We start from the raw sequence: 27,958 nt of genomic DNA, 5'->3' as shown, positions 1-27,958 counted from the left end.
ACATTCCATATTCAACAGAATGCTGTAGAAAGTGGCGACCACAATTGTGCCTCAGCAAACTGAACGAAATCTGCATTACATTCTAGTCCAACATCTTCATCGACTCCCAAAACTCCAGGAATTAAGTTATTTTGCTTTTGGGCACCATATAAAAATCAACCACTTAGTGGCTAACCAGTCATTTGCAGACAGTCCTGAACAGCAAACAAAAATCTAAACGACACCAAACAATTCCAAGTAAAAAAAATGTTTTATTGGCAAAATAGACATTACGACTTCAAGGCTTATTTCTCAGCCAGAGTTCTGTCCATGAATCTGCCCACCACGCTTGGTTCCATCACATGATCAGCACTGGTACCTGGAACAGGGAAGCAAATACAGTCTATTAAGTCTGAAAATGTTACATGTAGCTATTAAACTCTTGAATACTGAATTGGTGGTGGTCATACACGTTCGGTTCTCTATGCAGTGGTCCAACATCCACTTGGATCCAACAGGACGGCTTTAATCAGCAATAGTTCCAAAAGATTGCTCATCCTGAAACAAGAAAATACAAATTAACATCCCGCCATTTCTTTTGGATTACATAAAATTGATAACCCAGTCTTTCAGTATCCCCTTCAAATAACGCAATGGTCCGATTTGATTCTCGCTCCCATTCACTTTCCAGCTTGGTTGTTAGGACATGGCTGCTCTTCCGAGTGGTCTCCATTTGAGAATTGGCATGCTTGAGACAAGCTTGATCTTTGACTATGGCACAGAAAAATAAAATGAAATCCACTGTACACAAAAAAAGATTCCTTATTATGAACATTGCCCCTCAGTAAAAAAAAATTGCCAAACATTTTTTGGGATGAGTTGAAAAAAAACAAGTGCCCAGCAAAGGTGATCTCCTTTTGTGATTCTGCGCATTGTTGACAAGTTAGGTGTTGACCCGTAACGTAGGTTTAGTGGCTAATTCATTGTTTATCAAGTAAAATACAATTTCTTAAAATGTATGTAATCAAAATTTTGTAGATAAGACTACAAAAAAAAAGAAGCTACTTCAATTGGACTAAAAGGATTCGTTTCATTCCCTGGGGCATCCAGTCTCTTGCACACTATACCTTTTGAGCAGACTGCAATTCACGGTAATGAGAAATTAAGTTAACAGACGAGAAACAAAAAGTTTTGCTTTGCTTACCAGCTGTTGACACTATCAGTCGGGTTGAAAAGACTCTGGCGTTTGGTTGTTGGTCTTTGGTAAGGTCGTTGCAAGTCAGCATTGTTTGGCTTTATGGCGATGACTCCATTTCCACTGAGGGAAAACTACACTGATTGACATTTGCGTTGTCCTCCGACAACCCAGTTGGACAATGCAAAGTACAGGACTGCTAAGTGTCATCTACAAGCGTCACAGTTGAAAGCTCTGCATCTCAAATGATCTCTACTTGTTGATGTGCGCTGGGCAGTCGGTGTACATTTATGTAATAGTTTGTCACTTTCAGAACATCCATTAGTGTTGCGTAAAGAACTTTGGTTAAAAACTTTATTAGTATACGAAAGCCATATCCATGGGCATAGCAGGACTTAACAGCACTAAATGTACAAAAACTAAACACGCATCACTTGGCAATGATATCATTACATGGGCTGGGGAAATAAAAGTATTTTAACACTTAAAACAAAAAGAAATTGACAGCCTGAAGATAAACATCTCAAAACCTATGCTTGTCCATGGAATTTGACATCCTAGTTTTTTTGCCCTCTCCAACTTTCCACCCACTTATACAAGTAGTGAATGAACACGCATTACGTAGCGGTCGCTTTGATGTCATGTCCAAGTCCATCTCAGTATCTGCTGCGGGCAATTCCTCTATCGACTCTGGTGCCTCCGCGGCCACCACGGGGTGCTCCACGACTTGAGCCACTGTACGCGTCACGAGGAGGGTAGCCTCTCTCGATAGGGGGCGCTGGCCCCCGCTCCTGCCTGCCCATTCGCTCACCACGGCTAGGGGGGTATGGGTCACTTCGACTGCTGGGGTAACTTTCACGACCGCCATAGCCATCCCGGGAACTGCTGCCATAGTCGTCATAGCGACTGCTTCCGCCACTGCCATTGTAGGATGGTTGGGGGGCCCTTGAGGGTGGGGCGCTGCGTGAGTTACCTGCAGGGTCAATGGGTCAGGTAATTGGCAAGTTTCACTTCACACACTTTGCTGAATTATGAGCCAATGTTTTCTGTGAGTATTTCTTAAGACTATCAATTGCAACTATACGTTTAAATCTCCAATATGCTAGGGATCTGATCAAAACTTAACATTTAGGTGCTTTCAGCGATTATTTATCCAAGCTTGGGGGATCATAAATTAGGCAATGAAAGCCCTTTGAGCATGCCATGGTTTTGTTGAGGAGCTGCTTTTTCCTTTTAGAATTCCAGTTGTTAGAATCTCACATTGGTCACAGTTTTTCAGTGAGGTCTTGATGGTTTTGTGAGGGTCGTTTCACCCTACAAAAACAGATTTGAGCACGACTCCTTGAGGGAGTATTTTGTGACACTGTAGAATGAACATTGAATGGTTAAGAGGCTTTTTGGATGTTTCCCTTGCGGTGCATGTAAGGTCTCCAGCTCCCAGGGGGACATTGAGCAGGTTGTGGGAGACTGGAGCAACTTTTGTCCATTATACTTAAGTGGTCAATCTTACCGTAACCACCGTAGGGCTCTCGATAGGCGGCTGCACTAGGGCGCTCCATATAGCTTTTGGGTTCCCGGCCTCCACCATAGCCATCACGCTCACTAGTGAAAGGAATGGTGTAACGTTACTTATGTCAACGGAACTCTCAACCAATCTTTAGTCACAAGTCAAACATACCTGTAGCCCCTGGACATTGACCCATAGTCATCACGGGAACTGGATTGGGGATAATCCCTTGGTGGTGGTGCGTAGTCCCTTGTATCCCTGGAACTCGTATAGTCCCGGCTAGAATAGCTGTCAAAATGGGAAAACATGCCACTTGTATAAATAAGCAATTTGACAAATGTTATAAGTAACATTAAGAACATGTAACCAACCGCAAACAGAGTAGTAAGATATTTGTTGAATGGGCAAACCCACCTGTCCTTTGTGCTGTAATAGTCATCCCTTGGTGATGGGTAATCATCCCTTCTGGACATCGACTCTCTGCGGGGAGGGGGTGGGCCATAGGGGTCCCTGTCCCTGGACATGGGAGCTAAAGAAAACAAGATCCGGCAGTAATTATCAGGACAACAGAAGTCTGTGGCACTACGTGGTTAGTCATTCCTTACAGCAATAAGTTCAAGAGAGGTATTCACACTTACTTCTACCCATAGGAGAAGGAGCGTGTCTCTTGGGTGGGGGGCCTCCATTACGAATCGGAGGTCCTCTCTTCAGTGGTGGGGGGCCTCTGGATGAAATCCCTTTGAAAAAGGGTTCTACAATTCCTATGTTATCATAGTAGTCTTTTGGCAGACAAGAAATACAAATATTAATGGCAAACTCAGCACTCACGAAACAATGTGAAAAAGTAATTTCAAAAGACATAAATGCCAGTTTCATAGCCTACATACATATCCAAATGTAAGTTTAAAAAAATAATAATACTATTCATAAATGCCCAATACAACAACTCCGGTGAGTACTTCCGCAAAGTTACCTCTGGATGGTGGACCCCTCATTCCACTTGGTGCTCCTCTAGATCCTCGAAGGCCTCTAGGGGGACCACGGCTGCGTGGATGCATGGGTGGTGGGCCACGTCCAAAAGTAGGTTTCGTAGCTTGTTCAACCTTGATTGGCTTTCCATCAAGCGACTTTTAAAAAGAGATTGAAGTGAACATTAGGAATGTACACAAGCTACAGACACAAGGGTCATTTAAGTAGATGAAAAAAATGCACAACTTTACCTTCCCATTCATTTCACGTGCAGCATCCTTTGCATCTGCAGGACTCTCAAAGGTCACAAAAGCAAAACCTCTTGATTTGTTTGTTTCCCGATCTTTCATCAACAGTACTGGAAAGAAAAAAAATAGATATTTAATGCAGACACAAGAAGATGACTAGGTTACAAAATATTAATCTGAACTGATGCTCAGAATTGAGTTATTGGTGTTTTTTTCCCCAGCTCATTGCTTATCAAAACCATTATGTTATTCACTTAATTGTTCATAATTGAGATCCAAGCAGTTCCAATATGTGTAAGTTCTGTCCTCATACAATAGCAAGAGTAATGTCTTTATTGGGACATAACTATTGCAATGTAACAGCAATCCATTTAGGTGTATTCTTCATAACCAAGATAAAATAAACATTTTTAAAAATATGTACCTTCCACTATTCTGCCATATTTGCTGAAATACTTCTCAAGGGCCTTTTCGTCAGTTTCAGTGTCCAGGCCTCCGATGAATAGCTTCCCTGGTCGGTCTGCCTCTGCCATATTTGCGTCGGTTTAACCTAATAGGAGAAAATAGTTTTAAGCCACCAGATCGACTGTTTGTGCAACAAATGAGCATGTTCGGGCCAAAGGCATGTTGGGGAAAACAATTTGTCCTCCCTCCAGACCTCGGTTTCGAAACATGCCGTTAACTAGCTAACGTTAGCTTAATATTTGATTCGGGTCTACGTGGTGTCTAGCAAGTTAATGTGTTGTGTAACTAACGTTACTTACTTAATTACGATTAGAAAGTTAATGTACAATGTTATTGTATATTTGTTAAGCTTTAACATGCAGGACAAAATGGCGTCGGAAGTGGAATGAATGGCTAGCTAACATTTCCAAACCAAACGTATCTCTGCCAATTCCCATCCAGCCAGGACATCAATTATACTAGCTCGAGTTACCTGGCAAGTAAGCGGATTTACAAACTAGTTCGTTTAAATCAGAATTACCACGTGGGACCATGTCAGTCCAAGTGCATTATTAGTAACTTAACAATAAACGTGCATTTAACAATAAATAACAACCGGACAAAACTGTGGGTTCATTCAACAAAAACTCAAAATGGCGACTAGATCATTTGAAGCTGGCTAGCTGTTAGTCGGATGTTAAAAAAATAGGTGCATGCATAAATGTATGGGGGTTTTATCTGATTTTAACGTGAGTTGGACGTTTACTATCTGCAAAACATTGTGCACAAAATACATTTGAACGGTGCTTGACACCTACCTCTACGATTTTCTCAACGCGCTGGCGCCTCAAGAAAACTGCGAAACGATGGATGTAGATTTATAACGATCACGTGCTATCACGCATCCGGAAGTAGCTGGCAATTTATGCATATTCTATCTGAAAAACCAGCACAGCAAAGAGTAAAACCACTGCCTCTTTTTTATGTGCATGTCTGATATAATTTCATATTCTATTTTCTTCCATGTTTTGTTTTATTCTAATAGGCATACAAATATAGAACATTGACAGCATTGAACAGTAATGATGTTATAGGTAGGTTGCTTGCAACATTTCAACTAACACGACTTTAGAGAAGACCAAGAGCACAGATGGAACAAGGAGGGTTAGTTGTAAATATATTTGCCAAGAGTCTGGAAGACTAACCAATCAAACGTATCGTCCACCCCACTTCTTAATGACAACCAAACAAACGACGGGTTGGATGTGTGCTAGTAGACAAGGCAGTGGTTTTGGTTGGACAGTTGGAAAGCTTGCTGATGAAAGTGGTTTGAGGGAGTTGAAGGTTGGCCCTTCTGTGGTGATAGGGGATGTTCGTCCATGGTTACTGTCAGATCCCGTTGTTGGTCTAACCTTGGTTAGATTTTGAATGAATTTATTTGCAAATTATGGTGGAAAATAAGTATTTGGTCACCTACAAACAAGCAAGATTTCTGGCTCTCACAGACCTGTAACTTCTTCTTTAAGAGGCTCCTCTGCCCTCCACTCGTTACCTGTATTAATGGCACCTGTTTGAACTTGTTATCAGTATAAAAGACACCTGTCCACAACCTCAAACAGTCACACTCCAAACTCCACTATGGCCAAGACCAAAGAGCTGTCAAAGGACACCAGAAACAAAATTGTAGACCTGCACCAGGCTGGGAAGACTGAATCTGCAATAGGTAAGCAGCTTGGTTTGAAGAAATCGACTGTGGAAGCAATTATTAGGAAATGGAAGACCTACAAGACCACTGATAATCTCCCTCGATCTGGAGCTCCACGCAAGATCTCACCCCGTGGGGTCAAAATGATCACAAGAACGGTGAGCAAAAATCCCAGAACCACACGAGGAGACCTAGTGAATGACCTGCAGAGAGCTGGGACCAAAGTAACAAAGCCTACCATCAGTAACACACTACGCCGCCAGGGACTCAAATCCTGCTGTGCCAGACGTGTCCCCCTGCTTAAGCCAGTACATGTCCAGGCCCGTCTGAAGTTTGCTAGGGAGCATTTGGATGATCCAGAAGAAGATTGGGAGAATTTCATCTGACCATATGACACCAAAATATAACTTTTTGGTAAAAACTCAACTCGTCGTGTTTGGAGGACAAAGAATGCTGAGTTGCATCCAAAGAACACCATACCTACTGCGAAGCATGGGGTGGAAACATCATGCTTTGGGGCTGTTTTTCTGCAAAGGGACCAGGACGACTGATCCGTGTAAAGGAAAGAATGAATGGGGCCATGTATTGTAAGATTGAGTGAAAACCTCCTTCCATCAGCAAGGGCATTGAAGATGAAACGTGGGTCTTTCAGCATGACAATGATCCCAAACACACCGCCCGGGCAACGAAGGAGTGGCTTCATAAGAAGCATTTCAAGGTCCTGGAGTGGCCTAGCCAGTCTCCAGATCTCAACCGCATAGAAAATCTTTGGAGGGAGTTGAAAGTCCGTGTTGTCCAGCAACAGCCCCAAAACATCACTGCTCTGGAGGAGATCTGCATGGAGGAATGGGCCAAAATACCAGCAACAGTGTATGAAAACCTTGTGAAGACTTACAGAAAACGTTTGACCTCTGTCATTGCCAACAAAGGGTATATAAAAGTATTGAGAAACTTTTGTTATTGACCAAATACTTATTTTCCACCATAATTTGCAAATAAATTCATTAAAAATCCTACAATGTGATTTTCTGGATTTTTTTTCTTCTCATTTGGTCTGTCATAGTTGAAGTGTACCTATGATAAATTACAGGCCTCATCTTTAAGTGGGAGAACTTGCACAATTGGTGGCTGACGAAATACTTTTTTGCCCCACTGTACATGTAGGTATAGTTAAAGTGACTATCAGGCCTTCACATTTGAATTGCTGCAAAGAAACCACTACTAAAAGGACACCAGTAAGAAGAAGAGAATTGCTTGGGCCAAGAAACATGAGCAATGGACATTAGACCGGTGGAAATCTGCCCTTTGGTCTGATGAGTCCAAGTTTAAGATATTTGGTTCCAACCGCTGTCTTTGAGAAGCAGAGTAGGTGAACGGATGATTTCCGCATGTGTGGTTCCCACCGTGAAGCATGAAGGAGGAGGTGTGATGGTGCTTTGCTGATGACACTGATTAATTTCGAATTCAAGGCACACTTAACCAGCATGACTACCACAGCATCCTGCAGCGATACACCATCCCATCTGGTTTGCGCTTAGTGGGACTATCATGTTTTTCAACAGGAAAATGACCCAAAACACACCTCCAAGCAGGGAAAGGGCTATTTGACCAAGGAGAGTGATAGAGTGCTGCATCAGATGACCTGGCCTCCACAATCACTCAACCTCAACCCAGTTGAGATGGTTTGGGATGAGTTGGACCGCAGGGTGAAGGAAAAATAGCCAACAAGTGCTCCGCATGTGTGTGAACTCCTTAAAGACTGTTGGAAAAACATTCCTCATGAAGCTGGTTGAGAGAATGCCAAAAGTGTGTAAAGCTGTCATCAAGACAAGGGTTGGCTACTTTGAAGAATCTCAAATATATTAGGATTTGTTTAAACCTGTTTGGGTCACTTCAACAACAAAAAATGGTTATTTCATATTTTTGATGGACTGTCATTTCTCTTTGCTTATTTCAGCTGTTCTTGCCAAAATATGGAATTGGTCTTTTACCAAATAGGGCAATCTTCTGTATACCACCCCTACCTTGTCACAACACAACTGATTGGCTCAAACGCATTAAGGAAAGATATTCCACAAATTAACGTTTAACAAAGCATACCTTTGTTAAAGAGATTTGAAACAAGATATAATTGATATTGGGTAGAGGTTAGGCCAAATGTAAGATGTCAGAGCTATTTTGATAGATGTGTGTGTAACTGATGTGAAATGACTAGATAGTTAGCGGTGGTGCGCGCTAAGAGCGTTTCAATCGGTGACGTCACTCGCTCTGAGGGGGCCGCGGCTTTTGTGGCGCGATGGGTAACTATGCTTCGTGGGTGTCAGTTGTTGATGTGTGCAGAGGGTCCGGGGCGAGGAGAGGGACGGAAGTTAAACTGTTACGTGGGGCAGAAGAGATGGGACTGAGCACAAGGGCCGGCATTTATATGCCCTCCAAGGAAAGGTTGGTGGACCAAGATTCAAAGGTCAGATTCGGAAGAGAGAGGTGGTGTTTGCTTAGGACATTGTACTTGTAATTACATCTGGTTGCCAAGCAAGTGAATGGTTTGCATCTGGAGTGTATGGTCGATTGAAACGGTGGAGCATGTGTTGTTATATTGTTGTAAGTATGTTGAAGAGGGAAAGATTGAAGTGTGGGGTCATTGAGGTTGGAATGGGTTTGGAAGGCGATGGGGGAGGGTCTATTAGAACTTAGTATGGATCTTTTTTATTTTCTCAGAAGTACTGAGCTAGGTAGGAGGATTTAGAAATGTTATAAACCGTAATCGACCACACTCCAGCACAGTAGGTGGCGGCATGCACATTTAACGTTGGTTTGCGGACAGCCATTACATCATAGAAGAAGTAGCGTTGGACGCTAGCTAATTATCTAAGCTCAACTGGCTGACAAGCTGGCTAGCTAACGTTATTTTTCCTCGCAGAAACAAAAACGGAACTAGCTACATACCAAGTGAATTGAAATTAGAAACAAAACTGGGACAATGAAGACGCGGATAGACACTGAATTTGTACTTGTGTTCACGTTAGTTGCCTTTAGTACTTGTTCAGGATTCTACCTTCCGGGTTTGGCCCCAGTGAGTTTTTGTGAAGATGTTAAAGGAGGTGATGATTGTCAGGTAAATTTACACATTTGGTCTTTTTTTACGGACTGACATGGTCGCACGTGGTTATTTCGCTGTAAACTAACTAGTTTGTGCATCAAATTGACGGTTTAATGTTATGTTTATTTCCTTCCGACTGGCTAGCTAGTTACGGGGTTTGTTCCTAGCGTTATTTAGCTAGCTGCATGCTAGTCAAGTGACAGATACTGTTGCACTAGCTACCAAAGCTATTCACTAGCTAAACTACCAAACATTAACGTAACCTTAACAGTTGTTGCTAGTTCGCTAGCTGACTAGTCTTGATTTGAAGTGGTTTACATTATTAGTTAGTCTGCAACTTGTCCGTCACGGCTGGCTAGTAAGATAACTACAAAACATTTGCTCTTGAGAACCCAAGGCATTCTGCCTTATCTCAAGCAAGGTTCTCAGTTGTAAGCACTGCTTACCGGTATGACCATGTTTAACTACAATCCCGATACTGTTTTAACGTTTAGAAACGCCAATCACCACTTGCGATACCGTTTTCGAAACGCATGGAACTTATATTTTCTGAGAATCTTAAAAATAAAAAGATATACACTTACTGTATGTAGCAGGTTTGAACAGATCAATGTGGCTTTTTACGTCCAGCCGACGAACTAACGTTACACTCCCTTCCCAGTTATTCTAAGGGAACAGGTGGACATGCTAGATGGCTAATTAACACAGACGGTCGCCTCTCTGTCCTCCTTAAACAAGGAATGTAACATGGAGGTATGACCATGTGGGAACCCTAATCCCCATAAAGGGTGTGTAGTAATTTAATTAGTTAAGTAAATTATTTCTGGCTGATATGAAAGATAAGTTATTTTTGTTTCCAAAACCATACCACGAAATATGCGTGTTAAAGGCCCAGTGCAGTCAGAAATGTGATATCCCCGTGTTTATCTCCACACTGAGGTTGGACTAATATTGTGAAAATGATAATGCCCTTTTAGTGTGAGTAAGAGCTAACCTCTGGCAATAACAGCTAATTATCAGTTTAGTGTGAGTAAGAGCTAACCTCTGGCAATAACAGCTAATTATCAGTTCCCCCCACCACTCAGACCACTCCCAGATAGTCCTAGCAAAATTCTTGCTTGAGAAATTGCTCTAACTAAGAAGCTATTTTTGACCATTTTGTTTAAAAACAATCACAGTAATGTACTTAAAGGTGCTACGCATTTTTGCTTTATTTTTCCATTGCTATTTCTTAAAATGTCGATAATATCTCTGGCACTAATAGTGGTACGTTAGTGTTTTACAGTATTATTTAATCACCAGTGTTGTGATCGGCCATGATATTCGCCAAAACCACAGTTCGAAGCTGGTGGACCAAAACCGAAACTAACTGTCGTTTTCGTCCACCGGTTTCAAACAACTGTAAAAATGATATTTGTTGTTACTGAAAATATATTTCACAGCAATTTAGATGGTACAATGATTCCCTACACCATTCAGCGCTTGTATTATTAAACTGACTTCAAAACACAGGCCTCTGTGTGTTTATGACCTAAATTACATGCGCGTGTACAGTATATTCGTAGCATCTGTCATAATAGCAACCCATGTTAGTAGTTGCATATTAGATCTCCCCTCTTTCTACTTTCCTAACTGATATTTTCTGTCACATCCGCTTGTATGTGTGGTGCCCCTTTGACAAAGGTGTTTTCCCGCTAATTGCATTATGGACGGAACATTCGCGCGTAGCATGCTGCCTTGTGCGTATTGCTGCGCTTATAATGTGATTAAATAATATAATAGTCTATCAACATGACGGATGCATGCATACTAACCATAGCCTTGCAGGTGTTTGCAAGGTTTAGTGCATGTGTCAGGTGATCTAAATCGCAACTTCTGCACCGGCGCTCAAAAAAGTCGGGTAAATATTTTGTAAAAATGTTCGATCATTTAACGGATCAACCCCATGGACAATCGTTGAAGTAAATTATAATTTTATTCAACACTTTTGCTCCTAAATTAATCTTCCATGTTTGGGCAGTGCCTTGACTGTATACCTGTAAGTGGTATCGCACAGATTTATTAGGCAACATGCCTGTATGACCATCTCTCTCCTTCCTTAGACTCTCATCCAGCTGTTTGTGAATCGCTTGGACTCAGTGGAATCAGTTCTGCCCTATGAATATGACGTGTAAGTAGTAGCCAAGGTTATTATAGTTGTGTTTTTGTATTCGTTTTTATTTCTATTAGATCTTTGATTTTTATTTGAAATTCTGTTTGGTTTCAGTTTTCAGACTTGATTGGCTAGTTATTTAGTTCAGTTGTATACAAATATTTCATTTTTATATTATTTATTTTTGTTAGTGTTAGGGACCGAAAGCATGCATGTGAGGTAATTTCCAGTTCATAAGAGCATGTCAAATTTGGTGTCAATTGAAAGCGAAGAGTCAAAAAATTTTATATATTTTTTTAAATAAGGCATACAGTGCATTTGGAAAGTAATCAGACCCCCTGAAGTTTTCAAAATATTGTTACGTTACAGGCTTATTCTAAAATGGATGAAATACAAATTTCCCCTCATCAATCTACACACAATACCCCATAATGAGAAATGAAAATAGTTTTTTAAAAACAGAAATGCGTTATTTACATAAGTATTCAGACCCTTTGCTATGAGACTCGAAATTGAGCTCGAATAAGCACACGCCTATCTAGATAAGATCCCAGAGTTGACAGAGCAAAAACCAAGCCATGAGGTCGAAGGAATTGTCCATAGAGCTCCGAGACAGGGTTGTGTTGAGGCATAGATCTTGGGAAGATTACCAAAAAATGTCTGCAGCGTTGAAGGTCCCCAAGAAGGTCCTCCATCATTCTTAAATAGAAGAAGTTTGGAACCACCAAGACTCTTCCAAGAGCTGGCCATCTGGCTAAACTGCGCAATCGGGGGAGAAGGGCCTTGGTCAGCGATGTCACTCTGACAGCTCTGAAATGGTGGAATAACCCCCCCCCCCAAAGCTTCAAAACACCATTTGATTTTGCACACAGTTTAGAAGAAAAATAAACTAAAACTGAACATAATTCATGACTGTTTTTTATTTTAGTTAGTTTTGGAGTCATAGATAATAGCTTGAGTATATTCATTATTTTAATTTTTACAAAATTTTCTCTTGATGATTAATTTAAGTTTTTATTTACTTTAACTTTGGCAGCAGCTCTGACTGGTACATACCTCTGTCTACCGTATCTTACTTTTGTTAGATCATTGCACATTCATTGTCAACAAATTCTTTTCACAGCTTTGACTTCTGCAAAGATGACAACGAGAGGAGACCGTCTGAGAACCTGGGCCAGGTGCTATTTGGTGAGAGAATTGAGACGTCGCCATACAAGGTAGGGCACCTCTGTCATCACAGGTTTCATTGATAGTCTGGCATGTACCACCAGGCTTTAATTACACTAAAGGTCCTCTGGGCCCAGCTTTTCAGGTATTGGATTCCATTGTTTTGTGTTGCTCAATCACTCCAGACAAGACCGGCTATTCAAGCTGCCCTGTTCTTCCTGTTATACCCATTTATGTGTTACTAGTGTCAAGAGTTTTTATTTTTCACTTTCCTTCAGTTCTCATTCAAAAAAGATGAGAAATGCAAGAAATTGTGCACCAAAACCTATGTGAAGGATAAAACCGAGGATAAGAACATGCTGGACTTCCTCAAGAGAGGAATGCAGTTGAACTACCAGCACCATTGGTGAGCTAATCATTCTCCTTCTCCTGAATAGGTTGAGATACTTGTAGTTAATTCTACAGAAAATGGGTCTGCTTACCCCCAGGCATAGTAGGGCCCCTTAGCATGATACGAATCCTATACAAGAGGTTAACACTGTATTTTTGCACAGCATTTGGTTAGACAGAGATGGATGAACGGGAGACAGATTTGTGTCAACCAAATCACTTGCAGGGCTTTTCCAGTTTGAGTGTCAAATTTTTTGGGGGGTATAACAAAATGTGTTTGTTTTCAGGATTGTTGACAACATGCCAGTCACCTGGTGCTATGATGTGGAAGACAGTCAGAAATACTGCAATCCTGGATTCCCCATTGGCTGCCTCGTCACCACCGAAGGGCGCGCTAAAGATGCCTGTGTCATCAATGTGAGCCATACTTTTACAATATCTCACACACATGATGGTTGCCCAATATCTATCTGATAACACCAGAGATTGTAGCTATGCCAATTCTAGTTCAGGGCAGGCTGTGTTGTGAAATGGTAATATTCAGTAGTAACAACATCATTAGGTTGGACCATGAGTGGGGTGAGTGTGTCGTATTAGGGTGAGTCAGTGAGTCGTGCTGTTTTTATAATAGCTCTAATGATAACCTACTTTGAATATGATTGTGTTTAGTATGCACTATGTAATATGGGGTAATTGACTGGAATCTTTTCTCTTTTCAGTCCGAGTTCAACAAGAAGAACACATTTTACATCTTCAACCACGTGGATATCAAATTGACCTACCACAATGGGGAAGGGGAGGGGTGGAGAGGAGCTCGCCTGGTGGCTGCCACACTGGAGCCCAAGAGGTAAGAATTTCAGACGGTCAGATGGCGTGTAAATCAGGTGATGTATGAGCAGATCTATTCCATTTTCATTAGCAGCACTTGAACATACTGGTGCTTCCATAGGTGGCCATTAATATGCACTGTTCTATACTCGATGAACAACTGTTTGCCACGTATGGTCGTTTAATATTATTGTTGATTAGTGTAATTTCCACATTTCACCAGAGGAGTCTAAAACTCCTACTTTTTTGCACTGCAGCGCGCATCTGGTATAGACAAGCAGAGTTTCATATGAAGCACTGGAAAGCCCCAAACTTTATAATACTTTTTGAAATAGTTTTGTGTTGTAGCTAGTGGTCTTATGTGTGTTTGTGTGATTGACAGTATCAACAATGCTGACGCTGACAAACCGACATGTGAAGGCCCTCCCATGGAGGTTCCTGGAGAGTTTAGCAGTGATGTGAAAATCACCTACACCTACTCTGTCAGCTTCGAGGTACATTAGAACAGTTAACCACAAATGATTTGTTTTACACATACAAGTACACCATGTGTTTGGTCAACAGCATAGTTCATAGAAGCATTAAAGTATTCTCTTTCTCAAATAATAATTTCTTAATTCACAGGAAAACAATGACATCAAGTGGGCCTCTAGATGGGACTACATTTTGGTCTCCATGCCTCACACCAACATCCAGTGGTTCAGGTACGCTAGGTCTCAGGTACGCTAGGTCTCAGGTACGCTAGGTCTCAGGTACGCTAGGTCTCAGGTACGCTAGGTCTCAGGTACGCTAGGTCTCAGGTACGCTAGGTCTCAGGTACGCTAGGTCTCAGGTACGCTAGGTCTCAGGTCTCAGGTACGCTAGGTCTCAGGTACGCTAGGTCTCAGGTACGCTAGGTCTCAGGTACGCTAGGTCTCAGGTACGCTAGGTCTCGCAACACTCATCCTTGATAAGGGACTTACAGCACAGAAGTAGAGAAAATGTCTAACAGGCCTCTGAGAAGGCCCTACCTTATATCCTAATCAGCAAACAACTGTTCTGTAAACACCAGCCTGAGAGACTTGTATGAAGTCAAAACCAAAAGGCAGTGACGTTTCCAGTCAATCACTATCAATAGATATGAGTTTAATCCATAACATACAGCATCTAGTCTAGCGTCAACCTGCACCTTAAATGTCACAAATGGAACACTGGAAATCATGTCTAACAAACTCCAAATATGCTAAACAGTATGTTGATCACTTTAAATGTAATAGGAACTTTAGTCATGTTAAATATTCCCATTCCAGTGTTGTTATACAGTAGATTAGAATGTGGTGCTCTTCTGCTGTCATGTTAATGGCGCATGGCTTGTGTTCCTTCCAGCATCATGAACTCTCTGGTCATCGTGCTCTTCCTGTCTGGCATGGTGGCTATGATAATGCTGAGGACCCTGCACAAGGACATCGCCAGGTACAACCAGGTGGACCAGGTAAAGAAATACACAGATCAGCAACATCTCTGACCGTCAAACTATACGATCGTATGAAACCAAGTTACATGCAGCAAAACAGAACTGGATTATTCAGTTGTTCCATTGTACGCAAAGGAATCCTTCATGAGTGAATGGGGCAGATGGACGTGGCAGAGGATTCATCTGCCAAAAGTAATTTATGTTCTGTATGTTGCCGAACCACAAGCATGAAACCTTTGTTGTAACATTTCATATTCACAGGAAGACTTGATAAAGGCTCCACCACCACAAGGAAAATCCATATTCTATGTAAGGAAAGCCATTTGAGCACAAATTGGGGATTGTTGGTGTGATTTCTGGGAGCTACCTCTTGAAGTGTCATATAACTTGTAAATCTTTTAAAATGTGGTGTAGTGCAGGCCATCATTTACAGCTGAACAGTCCTTTGAATAAAAAAAATCTTAACCACCTCTGCTATTGGGCTAAACTGAGTTCTTGTCTACACCATATTTTACAGCCATTGGCTAACATGGTCATGTGGTTTTTGCTACACTAGCAGGTGTTAGATGAGCTGGAAGATGGGCTAATGAGTCCCTCTTGGTGATTGGCTGATCCGTAACGAAGCAATTTGAATATGCATAAATTTGATCATTCCATTGGTTCTGATTGATTGTGGTGCACTCTAACCCAACAGGAGGATGCCCAGGAGGAGTCTGGGTGGAAGCAGGTGCACGGGGATGTGTTTAGGCCTCCCAGGAAGGGCATGCTGCTTTCTGTGTTCCTCGGCCAGGGAACCCAAATCTTCATCATGACCTTCATCACCCTCTGTAAGTAACTCTTCCTCAGATGCTTTAAAACCTTTTAAGGATCTGACCCTTTCTTTTAAATTTTTGCCTAAAATGACATACCCAAATCTAACTGCCTGAAGCAAGGATATGCATATTCTTGATACCATTTGAAAGGAAACACTTTGAAGTTTGTGAAATTGTTAAATTAATGTAGAAGAATATAACACAAATATATTTTTTTGTACCATTTTTGAAATTGAAGAGAAAGGCCATAATGTATTATTCCAGCCCAGGCTCAATTTAGAATGTGGCCACAAGATGGCAGCAGTGTATGTGGAACGTTTTAGACTGATCCAATGAACCATTGCATATCTGTTAAATGTTATATCAAAATGTGCCTAATTGCTTTATTAAAACATTTTCAAGTTCATAATTGTGTCTCCTCAAGCAATAGTATGGTATTCTTTCACTGTAATAGTTACTGTAAATTGGACAGTGCAGTAAGGTTAACAAGAATTTAAGCTTTCTGCCCATATCAGATATGTCTGTCCTGGGATTTCTTTTGTTACTTACAACCTCATGCTAATCACATTAGTCTACGTTAGCTCAGCCATCTCGTGGTGGGGACACCGATCCCGTGGAGGTTAATTAGCAACGTAAAATCACAATGCCTTACAGCATCTTCAGAAGATTATTTATTCAACATGAACTCAAGTCTACATGACCTATAGGGAAGAGTTTTTAATGGCGTAATAATCATTCTCTTATTGACATTTTACGAGAGTAATAGTGGAAGTATTACTGTAGTGTTAGTATTCTCTGTAGTGATGGTGACATCGGTTTGACTCCTCTAGTCCTGGCCTGCCTGGGGTTCCTGTCTCCAGCTAACCGAGGGGCTCTGATGACCTGTTCTGTGGTGCTGTGGGTTCTGCTGGGCACCCCTGCAGGATACGTGTCAGCACGCCTCTACAAGAGTAAGCCCCATTTGACATACTCATCAACGAACCACCCGTGAATTCATTTAATAAGATTGCGTTTGAGAAGGGAATGATATGAATGCAAAACAGATAATTTCAGGGCTACAGTGATCAGGACAGTATGATATTCCCTCCAACCATTCAGTTAGATATGTATTTCTGTATTGTGTATGCCCAGTTTATAGCTTATGATTTGATCCCTTATTTCCCCATGTGTCCTCAGCTTTCGGTGGTGAGAAATGGAAGACCAATGTCCTGTTGACAGCACTGTTGTGTCCAGGGTAGGTCAGCTGTTCGCTGTATGTACTGTAACATCCAAAGCTGCATTCATTTGATATTCTCCTTAACAGGGAGATATGTACTGAGGCTTCACATCTGCCTCTCCCTTCCCCAGGATTGTGTTTGCAGACTTCTTCCTGATGAACTTGATCCTGTGGGTGGAAGGCTCGTCAGCTGCCATCCCCTTCGGCACGCTGGTGGCCATCTTAGCTCTGTGGTTTGGTATCTCCGTGCCCCTCACCTTCATCGGTGCTTACTTCGGCTTCAAGAGACCCGTGAGTCTCAAATCAGATCCCCTTGTCCATGGAATCTTATTCATTATGATTTAATTGGCAAAACTGGCCCTAGATCAGCACAACTACTTTGAGCTGGATTATGAATATGGGCCCTGATATTTTGTCTACTTTAAAAGCCAGCCCTTTCTAATATGGTGTACAACTTTCCATTTCTTGATGAGTTGCCACCCATTTCTTGCTCCATTCTACAGGCCATTGAGCAGCCGGTGAGAACCAACCAGATTCCCAGACAAATCCCAGAACAGTCGTTCTTCACCAAGCCTGTCCCCGGCATCGTCATGGGGGGCATCCTGCCCTTCGGCTGCATCTTCATCCAGCTCTTCTTCATCCTCAATAGCATCTGGTAGGAAGCCATTTCTATTATATAAAACAACTGTAATGCTGTTGTGTGTGTCCTGTCACCTGTCCGACCATCTGTCTGTTGCTGATCTTTCTGGTAGAAGCGACTCGTCTGCTGGGAGACTTGTTTGACTGACTTCATTGATTGATGTAATAGTTAAATGTTTTTATCTTCTGTTCCAGGTCTCACCAGATGTACTACATGTTTGGTTTCCTCTTCCTGGTCTTCATCATCCTCCTCATCACCTGCTCTGAGGCTACCATTCTGCTATGCTACTTCCACTTGTGTGCGGAGGTGAGAGGAAACTATACTATTCAGTGCCTTCTTTCAGAATGGCATACTGAAACGTGTAGGTGTACATTTACTGTAATGTGGACGATGGTGTACTAGGAAACACCATTAAACATTTACCAGGGTAACTGCTTCAACCATAATAGCCAACGTAATAACTCTTTCAAATCCAGAATGTCTGTAGCGTAACCTTGTGTTTCCTGTAGGACTACCACTGGTGGTGGCGTTCGTTCCTGACCAGCGGCTTCACGGCCGTCTACCTGTTCGTCTACGCCGTCCACTATTTCTTCTCCAAGCTGCAGATCGTAGGAGCCGCCAGCACCATCCTCTACTTCGGCTACACCTCCATCATGGTGCTCATCTTCTTCCTCTTCACAGGTGAGTGGTCTGCGAACACTGCGTGAGCGAGGTTTATGAACGTGATAGTTAAACAGGCCGGTGTGCGTCTCAATTAACCTTTAGCTTGTATTATTTGCAAAGACCTGTCCTATTGTTTGTTCATGGACTATGGTTAAGAGGCGTTAACCCGCCCGTCCTTCAACACATAACGCTTGCAGTTTTATGAATGGCGGTGACAAATCTTCTGGAGTAGCGATCTGTCCCAGAGGCATTGTGTTGTAAAGACTATAAGCGGGAGAAGGAGGTGGGGATTGCAATGGAAATTGCTAAGTGTTTGAAGAAGCCGGGTTGATTAACATCAAAGGGGCTGCTCAGCCCGGCCCTGTACACACTTGCTAGGATCCAGGAACCCTATCCCGTTCCAGTGACGACATAGACCAAGGAATGCGCAAGTATTGTTTGCTCAACCCCCCTCCCCCCGTGACAGGCGTCACACCTCTGGTTCTTCTAGTTTTACTGGCAGTACAGCTGTTCTTTGCTAAATGCACTTAGACTTTTACCGCAGACATTTCCTTCTTACGGCAACATTTTAAAGAAGTCTCCTTGGAGATGCTGGAGTGCATCCTTTAAACTGAGACCAAATAAAGACTCATTTTTAAAATTTTCTTGATCATAATGGTAAATGAACGGTGTGCAGCTTGCAGTCTTAATGTGGTAATTTATACTGCAGAGGAAAACAAACCAGTCTTCTAAATGGGTTGTATTTAGTGGCTTTCCCTCTTCCTGGTTCCTGTGCCAAGTTTGGCACTGAGCAGCTCATTCATATGCTGAGAGGAGGGAGAAAGGCCAGACAGACTGTGTTCCACACAGTGAACTCCTCCCACACTACTTCATGGAAAAGAGCTGGTCGTAGGAGCTGTGGCGGAACAGCACTCAGCCATGCTCTCTGACCACCTCTCCATGTTCCTACTCTTAAATTATATATGTTCATCTATGGTATTCATCAAAACCTGATTATTTTTTGTAAAAAAGCTCAAGATCAACAGACCCTCCCCTGGTCTCCTCAGTGGGACATTTGACTGGATTTGACCTATTATTAGCACTATTAAAACTGAGCACGCGTTTTAAACACACGAATACCGGACGTATTTGTGAATTGCTGCTTGTAGTAGTTGATCAATGGTTAGCCCTCCTATAGGTGTTGGTTTTAGAGAGAGGGTAGCTTTCGTCTCCTAGAAAATAAACGTGAGGCAGCGCCCAATTTACAGGTTGCCATGGATTCTAATAGATGCACCAGCATCCCTGACTACGGCTGTTATGGCAACTTCCCCTCGCCGGCACTGAAAATATATAGCTGTGTACCAGGAGGAGAGCAATGTGGGTCATTACTGGGTATCCACACTCACAACAACAATACTGCTATGAACAGATCTGCCTCCCGCCCTTTGTCCTTACTGTGATGTGGAACGGGTAGAAATGGACACAGGGTTGACATGGTAACGACACTTCGACCCCGTCTGGCCTTTTCTTACACACACACGTGACCTAGAACACAATTTAAGGAAAGTCGATACAAAACTACTCCTGAAGTAATGAGTTTCTCTCTCCCGAAATATTATATAGACATATGAACTTATGGCGACCTCCTATCAGATGGATCCTAATAAATCAAGTTAAAATCATAGGCATTTACCGTCTTATGGGCCAGATGTAGCCTATATCACCGAAACAGTGTCAGCCTCCATCTTAAGACTGCGATAAGCAATGATGGATCTTCTGCCAGCCCATCCCAATATTCTAAAATAAAGGGGCTTCATCGGAATAATTCTAATCTGCCCCATTTCAGATTTTTACCCAAACCTCGTCCTTCCCATTTCACCTCGTCTCAACTTTGTTCAGAACTTAATCCAGGAGTCTCTTGTATGGCTCTCATTGAGCCGTCAGATACGGGTGTTCAACGTTTATTTTTTATTTTTTCTCCCAGGATTTTGCCCAATTAAATTGTTCTCTCCAGAGAGGAGCTCAAACATCAGTGTCACTTCATTTCCACTCTGACAAACTGCATGGTTTGTATGTACAGGTAACAGCCAAAATAAATTAAGCACTAATATAAAGTGTCTTGATAGGGCGTTGAGACAGAACAGCTTCAATGCACCTTGGCATACACAATATATACAAAAGTATGTGGACATCCCTTCAAATTAGTGGATTCGGCTAGTTCAACCACATCCGTAGCTGACAGGTATAAAATCGAGCAAACAGCCAGGCACTCTCCATAGACAAAAATTGGTGGTAGAATGGCCTTACTAAAGCGCTCAGTGTATTTCAACGTGGCACTGTCATAGGATGCCACCTTTCCAACAAGTCAGTTCGTTAGATATAGGCTCAGCCGCAAAGTGGAAGGCCACACAAGCTCACAGAACAGGGCTGAAGCGAGTAAAAACCGTCTGTTCTCATTTGCAACACTTACTACCCAGTTCCAATCTGCCTCTGGAAGCAACGTCAGCACAATAACTGTTCGTCGGGAGCTTCATGAAATGGGTTTCCATGGCTGAGCAGCCGTACACAACCCTATGATCACCATACACAATGCCAAGTGTCAGCTGGAGTGGTGTAAAGCTCGCCGCTGTTGGACTCTGGAGCGGTGGAAACACGTTCTCTGGGGTGATGAATCACGTTTCACCATCTGGCAGTCTTACAGATGAAGCTGGGTTTGGCGGATGCCAGGAGAACATTACCTGCTCCAATGCATAGTGACAACTGAAGTTTTGATGCCAGCCCCAGGCCATAGCATATGGCTTGCATCGTTTTCATGCTCATCAAACCATTCAGTGAACACTCGTGCCCTGTGGATGTGGTCATTGTCATCCTATGGAGGGGCATAGCCATGGTATCCAAAATAATAGTCTGCCCAGCATTTTTAGACATGACCCTAGGCACCTGTGTGGAAGCACCTGATTTGTATCTGTCATTTCTCAAGTGTTTCCATTGTTTTGGCAGCTACCTGTATGTGGCTGTAAAAGACATGTACAGTTTGTACATTACACCCATGTCATACAGTGTGTTTACAGTCCTTCAGAAAGTATTCACACCCTTTGACTTTTTCCACATCTTGCTCTTACAGCCTGAATTGTTTTTGTTTACTGGCCTACACACAGTACCCCATAATGTCATAGTGGATTTTTCATATTTTTTGTTGCCATTTTTACAAATTAATAAAAAGCTGAAATGTCTTGAGTCAATAAGTATTCAACCCCTTTGCTATGGCAAGCCTAAATAAAAGTAAAACATTTGCTTAACTAGTCACCTAATAAGTTGCGCTCTGTGTGCAATAGTGTTTAACATACTTTTTGAATGACTACCTCATCTCTGTAACCCACACATACAATTATCTGTAAGGGAGGTTTTCCAATGCCTCGCAAAGAAGGCCATCTATAGAGTACCACAGTATGAGTCATAATACCCATAAAATCTAGCGGTCAAACAAGGAAATGGTTCCAATTGTTTTTCACCATTTTTCCCATAGAGTATTTTAGAAACACTTAAATAAGGGCTGGGTTTCTTGTAGACTTACCCTGGCATGATGGTTTGATAACTGTAAATGTCTCTAGGCCAAGGTGACTTAAAGGATAATGGAGAAATGTGGCACAATCCAGGTGTGGAAAGCTTTTCAGAGACTTTATTATTATTTTTTAACTAGGCAAGTCGGTTAAGAATAAATTCTTATTTACAATAACGGCCTACACCGGCCACAACCGGATGACGCTGGGCCAATTGTGTGCCACCCTATGGGACTCTCAATCACGGCCGGTTGTGATTCAGCATGGATTCGAACCAGGGTGTCTGTAGTGACTACTCTAGCGCTGAGATGCAGTGCATTAGACCGCTGCACCACTCGGGAGCCAATTTACCCAGAAAAACTCATAGCTGTAATCGCTGGCAAAGGTGCTTCTACAAAGTATTGACTCGGGGGTATGAATAATTATGGAAATTAGATATTTCTGTATTTCATTTTCAATAAATGTCATTATGGGGTATTGTGTGTAGATGAGTAAGAAAATAATTATATACAGTCGTGGGCAAAAGTTTTGAGAATGACACATTAATTTCCACGAAGTTTGCTGCTTCAGTCTTTAGATATTTTTGTCAGATGTTACTATGGAATACTGAAGTATAATTACAAGCATTTCAAAAGTGTCAAAGGCTTTTATTGACAATTACATGAGGTTGATGCAAAGAGTCAATATTTGCAGTGTTGACCCTTCTTTTTCAAGACCTCTGCAATCCGCCCTGGCATGCTGTCAATTAACTTCTGGGCCACATCCTGACGGATGGCAGCCCATTTTTACATAATCAATGCTTGGAGTTTGTCATAATTTGTGGGTTTTTATTTGTCCACCCGCCTCTTGAGGATTGACCACAAGTTCTCAATGGGATTAAGGTCTTGGGTAGTTTCCTGGCCATGGACCCAAAATATCAATGTTTTGTTCCCTGGGCCACTTAGTTATCACTTGACTTATGGCAAGTTGCTCTATCATGCTGGAAAAGGCATTGTTAGTCACCAAACTGTTCCTGGATGGTTGGGAGAAGATGCTCTTGGAGGATGTGCAACCCCACATATGAATGGTCTCAGGATGCTTTACTGTTGGCATGACACAGGACTGATGGTAGCGCTCACCTTGTCTTCTCCGGATAAGCTTTTTTCCGGATGTCCCAAACAATCGGAATGGGGATTCATCAGAGAGAACAACTTTACCCCAGTCCTCAGCAGTCCAATCCCTGTACCTTTTGCAGAATATCAGTCTGTCCCTTGTGTTTTTCCTGGAGAGAAGTGGCTTCTTTGCTACCCTTCTTGACACCAGGCCATCCTCCAAAAGTCTTCGCCTCACTGTGCATGCAGATGCACTCACACCTGCCTGCTGCCATTCCTGAGCAAGCTCTGTACTGGTGGTGCCCCGATCCCACAGCTAAATCAACTTTGAGACGGTCCTGGCGCTTGCTGGACTTTCTTGGGCGCCCTGAAGCCTTCACAACAATTGAACCGCTCTCCTTGAAGTTCTTGATGATCTGGCAATGGTTGATTTTGGTGCAATCTTACTGGCGGCAATATCCTTGACTGAAGCCCTTTTTGTGCAAAGCAATAATGACGGTGTTTCCTTGCAGGTAACTATGGCTCTGAACCTTGGGGTGGTTGTTTCCCTTGCTCTGCATGGGTAACGCTGCTTCAGTGTGTTGCTAGTTCGAGCCCAGGAAGGAGCGAGGAGAGGGACGGAAGCTATACTGTTACACTGGCAATACTAAAGTGCCTATAAGAACATCCAATAGTCAAAGGTTAATGAAATACAAATGGTATAGAGGGAAATAGTCCTATAATAACTACAACCTAAAACTTCTTTACCTGGGAATATTGAAGACTCAGCTTTCATATGTTCTCATGTTCTGAGCAAGGAACTGAAACGTTAGCTTTCTTACATAGCACATATTGCACTTTTACTTTCTTCTCAAACACTTTTTGCATTTAAACCAAATTGAACATGTTTTATCTACTTGAGGCTAAATTGATTTTATTGATGTATTATATTAAGTTAAAATAAGTGTTCATTCAGTGTTGTAATTTTTATTTTATTTTTTAAATCGGCCGATTAATTGGTATCGGCTTTTTTGGTCCTCCAATAATCGGTATCGGCGTTGAAAAATCATAATCGGTCGACCTCTAGTATGAATACTTTCTGAAGGCACTGTATTATACTGAGTGTGTAATGTAGTGTTTTATTTTGTATACAGCAGTACTGTGTCTAAGAGTTTCCCCCCCCTATCTTCCTCCTCAGGCACAATTGGATTCTTTGCCTGCTTCTGGTTTGTAAATAAAATCTACAGTGTGGTGAAGGTGGACTAACGGAATGAGGGCCGGACTCCCTGCTCTCCCAGTGCAGCGCTTTTACAGTGACCGCTTTGAGGAAAGGAAGCCCTTTGAATGATTGGAAAACATCACGTCTCAGATCTAGAGAGGTGAAGCCCTCACTTGATATGTTTCGGTCGTAATTATTTTGGCTTTTACCATCTAAGATTAATTCACATTTTGATTTGACTTGCACCTTGATCAACGAGGTGAGTTCCAAAGATCTAAGTTAGCGGGTGACTGGTTAGGGGAGGGTGGTGAAGGATGTTCCAAAATGATGTTTTTCCCCATTTCTAATGTAAAAAAACAAACAAAAGTACTTTATTTTGCTTTTATATTCTCAGAAACCTAAACTTATATTTTTATTTTTCACCAACTCTGCTGTATTCAGAAGATGTGTTGATACTTAAAGAATGTCACCTCTATGGATCTGTCCTTTACAACATTTATGTTTTGTTTTGTTTTTATATTTGTTTGGTGAGGTGAGGACGGGCTGTAGCGTCCTAACCATTTAATGACCTGTACTATTGTTTTACAGTAATGGAATCTGTATAAATATCTACAACTGACTCTGCCATGAAGAAATCTGTTTATTTTTATGGCTATATTTTGGTTGATATGAAAATAAGAATATGTAGTTAGAAACACATCTTTATCGTAAATTAATTTGCTACAACAGTAGAAATGTAAGCCAAAGCTTATGATTGTAATGTCTCACACAGCACAGGAGAACACAACTTGGTGGATGATGACGATACAGTATACCACATTTAGACATTTATTTCTTATTCGGTAACTTTCACTAGATGCATAAAACCTCTATTCTCTCGGATGGAAATTTTTCGCACCTTTTTAAAGGGGCAAACCGGGATTGGTACATCTGTTTAATTTGGTTAAAGCATATACAGCTGTTGATTTATTGAAGAATATAACATGCCCAGCTGGTTACCAAAATAAGTGGCGCTGTGACCGCTTTTGTTTTTCAAATCTTGGATGGCCCCTTTTTTAAAGGCAAAGCATCAATCTCACTGCCACTCCATGGAAGGAGTTCTGATCAGCGTTGATAAACTCTCGCTTTATTCATTTTTATAAATTAACTGTACACAAGCATCCTCACACCATGTTGAGGGGGAAAAAAAATATAGAAATCTTCACAAATGTCTAGTTTTTAAAGAAGTACTGCATATAAAACATTCTGTTATTTACTTTAGTGTCACTATTTTACATGTTCAACGGGAAACATATCACACAGTACTTTACAATGGTGTTGGTGGTGATTGTCAACTAGCACTCCAGGTCAATTACCTTTAAACAAAATGGCTGAAAATTGAGATTCTCAGCACTCAAGTCTATTTCACTCATACTTAACACACTTCAGGCTCTCAACAACATGCATACAGATCACACTTACTGAAGGACTTCCACTCAGAGCAGAGATGACCCACTGCTGAAACTACTATATCGACACCATGTTTGTTTGTTAGCCAACAATTCTGTGATGAGCTCTCAGATGAACTTGCTTTAGATTGAACAATTACACTTGAAGTACTTATTAAGACTAGGAGCAGAGACTGCTCTTTCTACATGTACAGTCGGGTCCATAATTACTTGCACCCTTGAGGGGGGAAGACTGTATGAAATACCTAATACAATAATGCATTAATACATATTGTATGCTAAAACAATTGGGAAATTATTTTATACTAATACAATTGATTGGATGATTAATTCAAAATGATTGGAACCCCTGTTTTCAATAAGCCAGCACCCTCCCCTTGTGAGGATAATGACATACTTTTTTCTCAAATGTTCTATGAGATTGAAGGAAATGTTGGGAGGGATCTCAGACCATTCCTCCATACAGTATCTTTCCAGATCCTTGATATCCTTAGATCTGCTCTTATGGACTGTCCTATTCAATTCAAACCACAGGTTTTCAATGGGGTTCAAGTACAAATACTGTGATGGCCATTGCAAAATGTAGATTTTTTTTTTGTGGTCAGTTAACCATTTTATTTGTAGATTTTGATTGCTGATTGGGGTTATTGTCTTGCTGGAAGATCCACTTGCAGTCAAGTGTCCTGGTACTTGGTCAAGTTCATGATGCCGTTAACCTTAAGGGCCCCAGGACTAGTGGAAGCCAAATAGCTCCATAACATCAAAGATCCACCACCATATTTTACCCAAGGTATGAGCTACTTTTCTGCATATACTTCTGTTTTTCAACATCAAACCCACCACTGGTGTGGGTAGCCAGAGCTCTATTTTCATGTCATCTGGGCAAAGCACCTATTCCAATCCAAGTGCCAATGTCGTTTATCAAACTCCAGGCGGCCTTTTATCAAGGGTGCCAATAATTATTATTGGGTCTGACTACATTCATTCCATGGCTTTGAGGAATACATTTCCGAATCGGTATGTGCACATTTGTATTTACAGAGCATTTGGAAAGGATTCAGACCCCTTGACCTTTTCCACATTTTGTTACATTACAGCCATATTCTAAAATTGATTTAAATTGTTTTTTTTCTTCTCATCCATCTACACACAATACCCCACAATGAGAAAGTAAAAACAGGTTTTTAGACATTTTTGCAAATGTATAAACATAAACTAATCACATTTGCATATGTATTCAGACCCTTTACTCAGTACTTTGTTGAAGTACCTTTGTCAGCTATTACAGCCTCAAGTCTTCTTGGGTATGACGCTACAAGCGTGGCACACCTGTATTTGGGGAGTTTCTCCCATTTTTCTCTGCAGATCCTCTAAAGCTCTGTCAGGTTGGATGGGGAGCGTCGCTGCACAGCTATTTTCAGCTCTCCGGGGAGATGTTAGATTGGGTTCAAGTCCGAGCTCTGGCTGGGCCACTCAAGGACATTCAGAGGCTTGTCCTGAAGCTACTCCTGCGCTGTATTGGCTGTGTGCTTAGGGTCATTGTCCTGTTGGAAGGTGAACCTTCGCCCCAGTCTGAGGTCCTGAGTGCTCTGGAGCAGGTTTTCATCAAGGATCTCTCTGTACTTTGATCTGTTCATCTTTACCTTGATCCTGACTAGTCTCCCGGTCCATGCTGCTGAAAAACACCCAAACAGCATGATGCTGTCACCACCGTGCTTCACCGTAGGGATGGTGGCAGGTTTCCTCCAGACGTGGCTCTTGGCATTCAGGCAAAATAGTTCAATTTTGGTTTCATCAGGCCAGAGAATCTTGTTTCTCTTGGTCTGAGAGTCTTTCGGTGCCTTTTGGCAAACTCCAGGGGGGCTGTCATTTGCCTTCTATGGAGGAGTGGCTGGCCACTCTACCATAAAGGCCTGATTGGTGGAGTGCCGCAGAGATAGTTGTCCATCTGGGGCTTTCTCCCATCTCCACAGAGGAACTCTGGAGCTCTTTCAGAGTGACCATCGGGCTCTTGGTCACCTCCCTGGCCAAGGCCCTTCTCCCCTGTTTGCTCAGTTTGGCCGGGCGGCCAGCTCTAGGAAGAGTCTTGGTGGTTCCAAACTTCTTCCATTTAAGAATGATGGAGGCCACTCTGTTCTTCAATGCTGCAGACATTTTTTGGTACTCTTGCTCAGATCTGTGCCTCGACACAATTCTGTCTCGGGGCTCTACGGA

At 42.0% G+C, this 27,958-nt stretch overlaps 2 protein-coding genes across 9 annotated transcripts; one reads left to right on the top strand and one right to left on the bottom strand.

Annotated features, from left to right (window-relative positions):
• Positions 1–231: 231 nt before the first annotated feature.
• LOC112256177 (RNA-binding motif protein, X chromosome) lies at positions 232–9,856 on the bottom strand. 6 transcript variants are annotated; one of them, XM_024429223.2, is made up of 10 exons: positions 9,732–9,856; positions 4,323–4,448; positions 3,902–4,008; positions 3,655–3,808; positions 3,320–3,460; positions 3,096–3,210; positions 2,853–2,969; positions 2,685–2,776; positions 450–2,147; positions 232–358 (listed from the first exon to the last, which is right to left on the bottom strand). In XM_024429223.2, the coding sequence occupies exons 2-9, from the start codon at positions 4,429–4,431 to the stop codon at positions 1,831–1,833; spliced, it is 1,152 nt and encodes a 383-aa protein (XP_024284991.1). In that variant the 5' UTR covers positions 4,432–4,448; positions 9,732–9,856; the 3' UTR covers positions 232–358; positions 450–1,830. The 6 variants fall into 6 exon arrangements, with proteins under 6 accessions (XP_024284991.1, XP_024284990.1, XP_024284996.1 ...); XM_024429222.2 differs by lacking the exon at positions 9,732–9,856 and adding an exon at positions 5,161–5,271; XM_024429228.2 differs by lacking the exon at positions 9,732–9,856 and adding an exon at positions 5,161–5,271 and having other exon boundaries at positions 450–537.
• LOC112256176 (transmembrane 9 superfamily member 2) lies at positions 8,458–24,915 on the top strand. 3 transcript variants are annotated; one of them, XM_024429221.2, is made up of 18 exons: positions 8,458–8,511; positions 11,250–11,317; positions 12,423–12,516; positions 12,745–12,872; positions 13,144–13,273; positions 13,576–13,703; positions 14,067–14,178; positions 14,309–14,388; positions 15,050–15,155; positions 15,399–15,446; positions 15,832–15,964; positions 16,780–16,899; positions 17,126–17,183; positions 17,297–17,456; positions 17,669–17,820; positions 18,000–18,111; positions 18,315–18,486; positions 24,276–24,915. In XM_024429221.2, exons 1-18 carry the CDS (start codon positions 8,473–8,475, stop codon positions 24,341–24,343), a joined length of 1,908 nt encoding a protein of 635 aa, XP_024284989.1. In that variant the 5' UTR covers positions 8,458–8,472; the 3' UTR covers positions 24,344–24,915. The 3 variants fall into 3 exon arrangements, with proteins under 3 accessions (XP_024284989.1, XP_024284987.1, XP_024284988.1); XM_024429219.2 differs by lacking the exon at positions 8,458–8,511 and adding an exon at positions 8,873–9,162; XM_024429220.2 differs by lacking the exons at positions 8,458–8,511; positions 15,399–15,446 and adding an exon at positions 8,873–9,162.
• The last annotated feature ends 3,043 nt before the right edge of the window (positions 24,916–27,958 follow it).

This window comes from Oncorhynchus tshawytscha, linkage group LG08 (genome assembly GCF_018296145.1).
Source record: "Oncorhynchus tshawytscha isolate Ot180627B linkage group LG08, Otsh_v2.0, whole genome shotgun sequence".
NCBI classification, from domain to species: domain Eukaryota; kingdom Metazoa; phylum Chordata; class Actinopteri; order Salmoniformes; family Salmonidae; genus Oncorhynchus; species Oncorhynchus tshawytscha.
The sequence above is the reverse complement of the archived record's forward strand: the minus strand, read 5'-3'. Positions and strand labels throughout refer to the sequence as shown.

Bases quoted from the DNA above. Each gene is read 5' to 3' on its own strand.
- LOC112256177 (XM_024429223.2), bottom strand. From the start codon at position 4,431: ATGGCAGAGGCAGACCGACCAGGGAAGCTATTCATCGGAGGCCTGGAC. The intron at 3,461-3,654 runs GTAACTTTGCGG...GTCTGCCAAAAG, and splicing joins GAGGGGTCCACCATCCAGAG to ACTACTATGATAACATAGGA. The intron at 2,777-2,852 runs GTATGTTTGACT...TCCTTTCACTAG, and splicing joins TCAATGTCCAGGGGCTACAG to TGAGCGTGATGGCTATGGTG.
- LOC112256176 (XM_024429219.2), top strand. From the start codon at position 9,028: ATGAAGACGCGGATAGACACTGAATTTGTACTTGTGTTCACGTTAGTT. The intron at 9,163-11,249 runs GTAAATTTACAC...CTCCTTCCTTAG, and splicing joins AAGGAGGTGATGATTGTCAG to ACTCTCATCCAGCTGTTTGT. The intron at 17,457-17,668 runs GTGAGTCTCAAA...TCCATTCTACAG, and splicing joins ACTTCGGCTTCAAGAGACCC to GCCATTGAGCAGCCGGTGAG.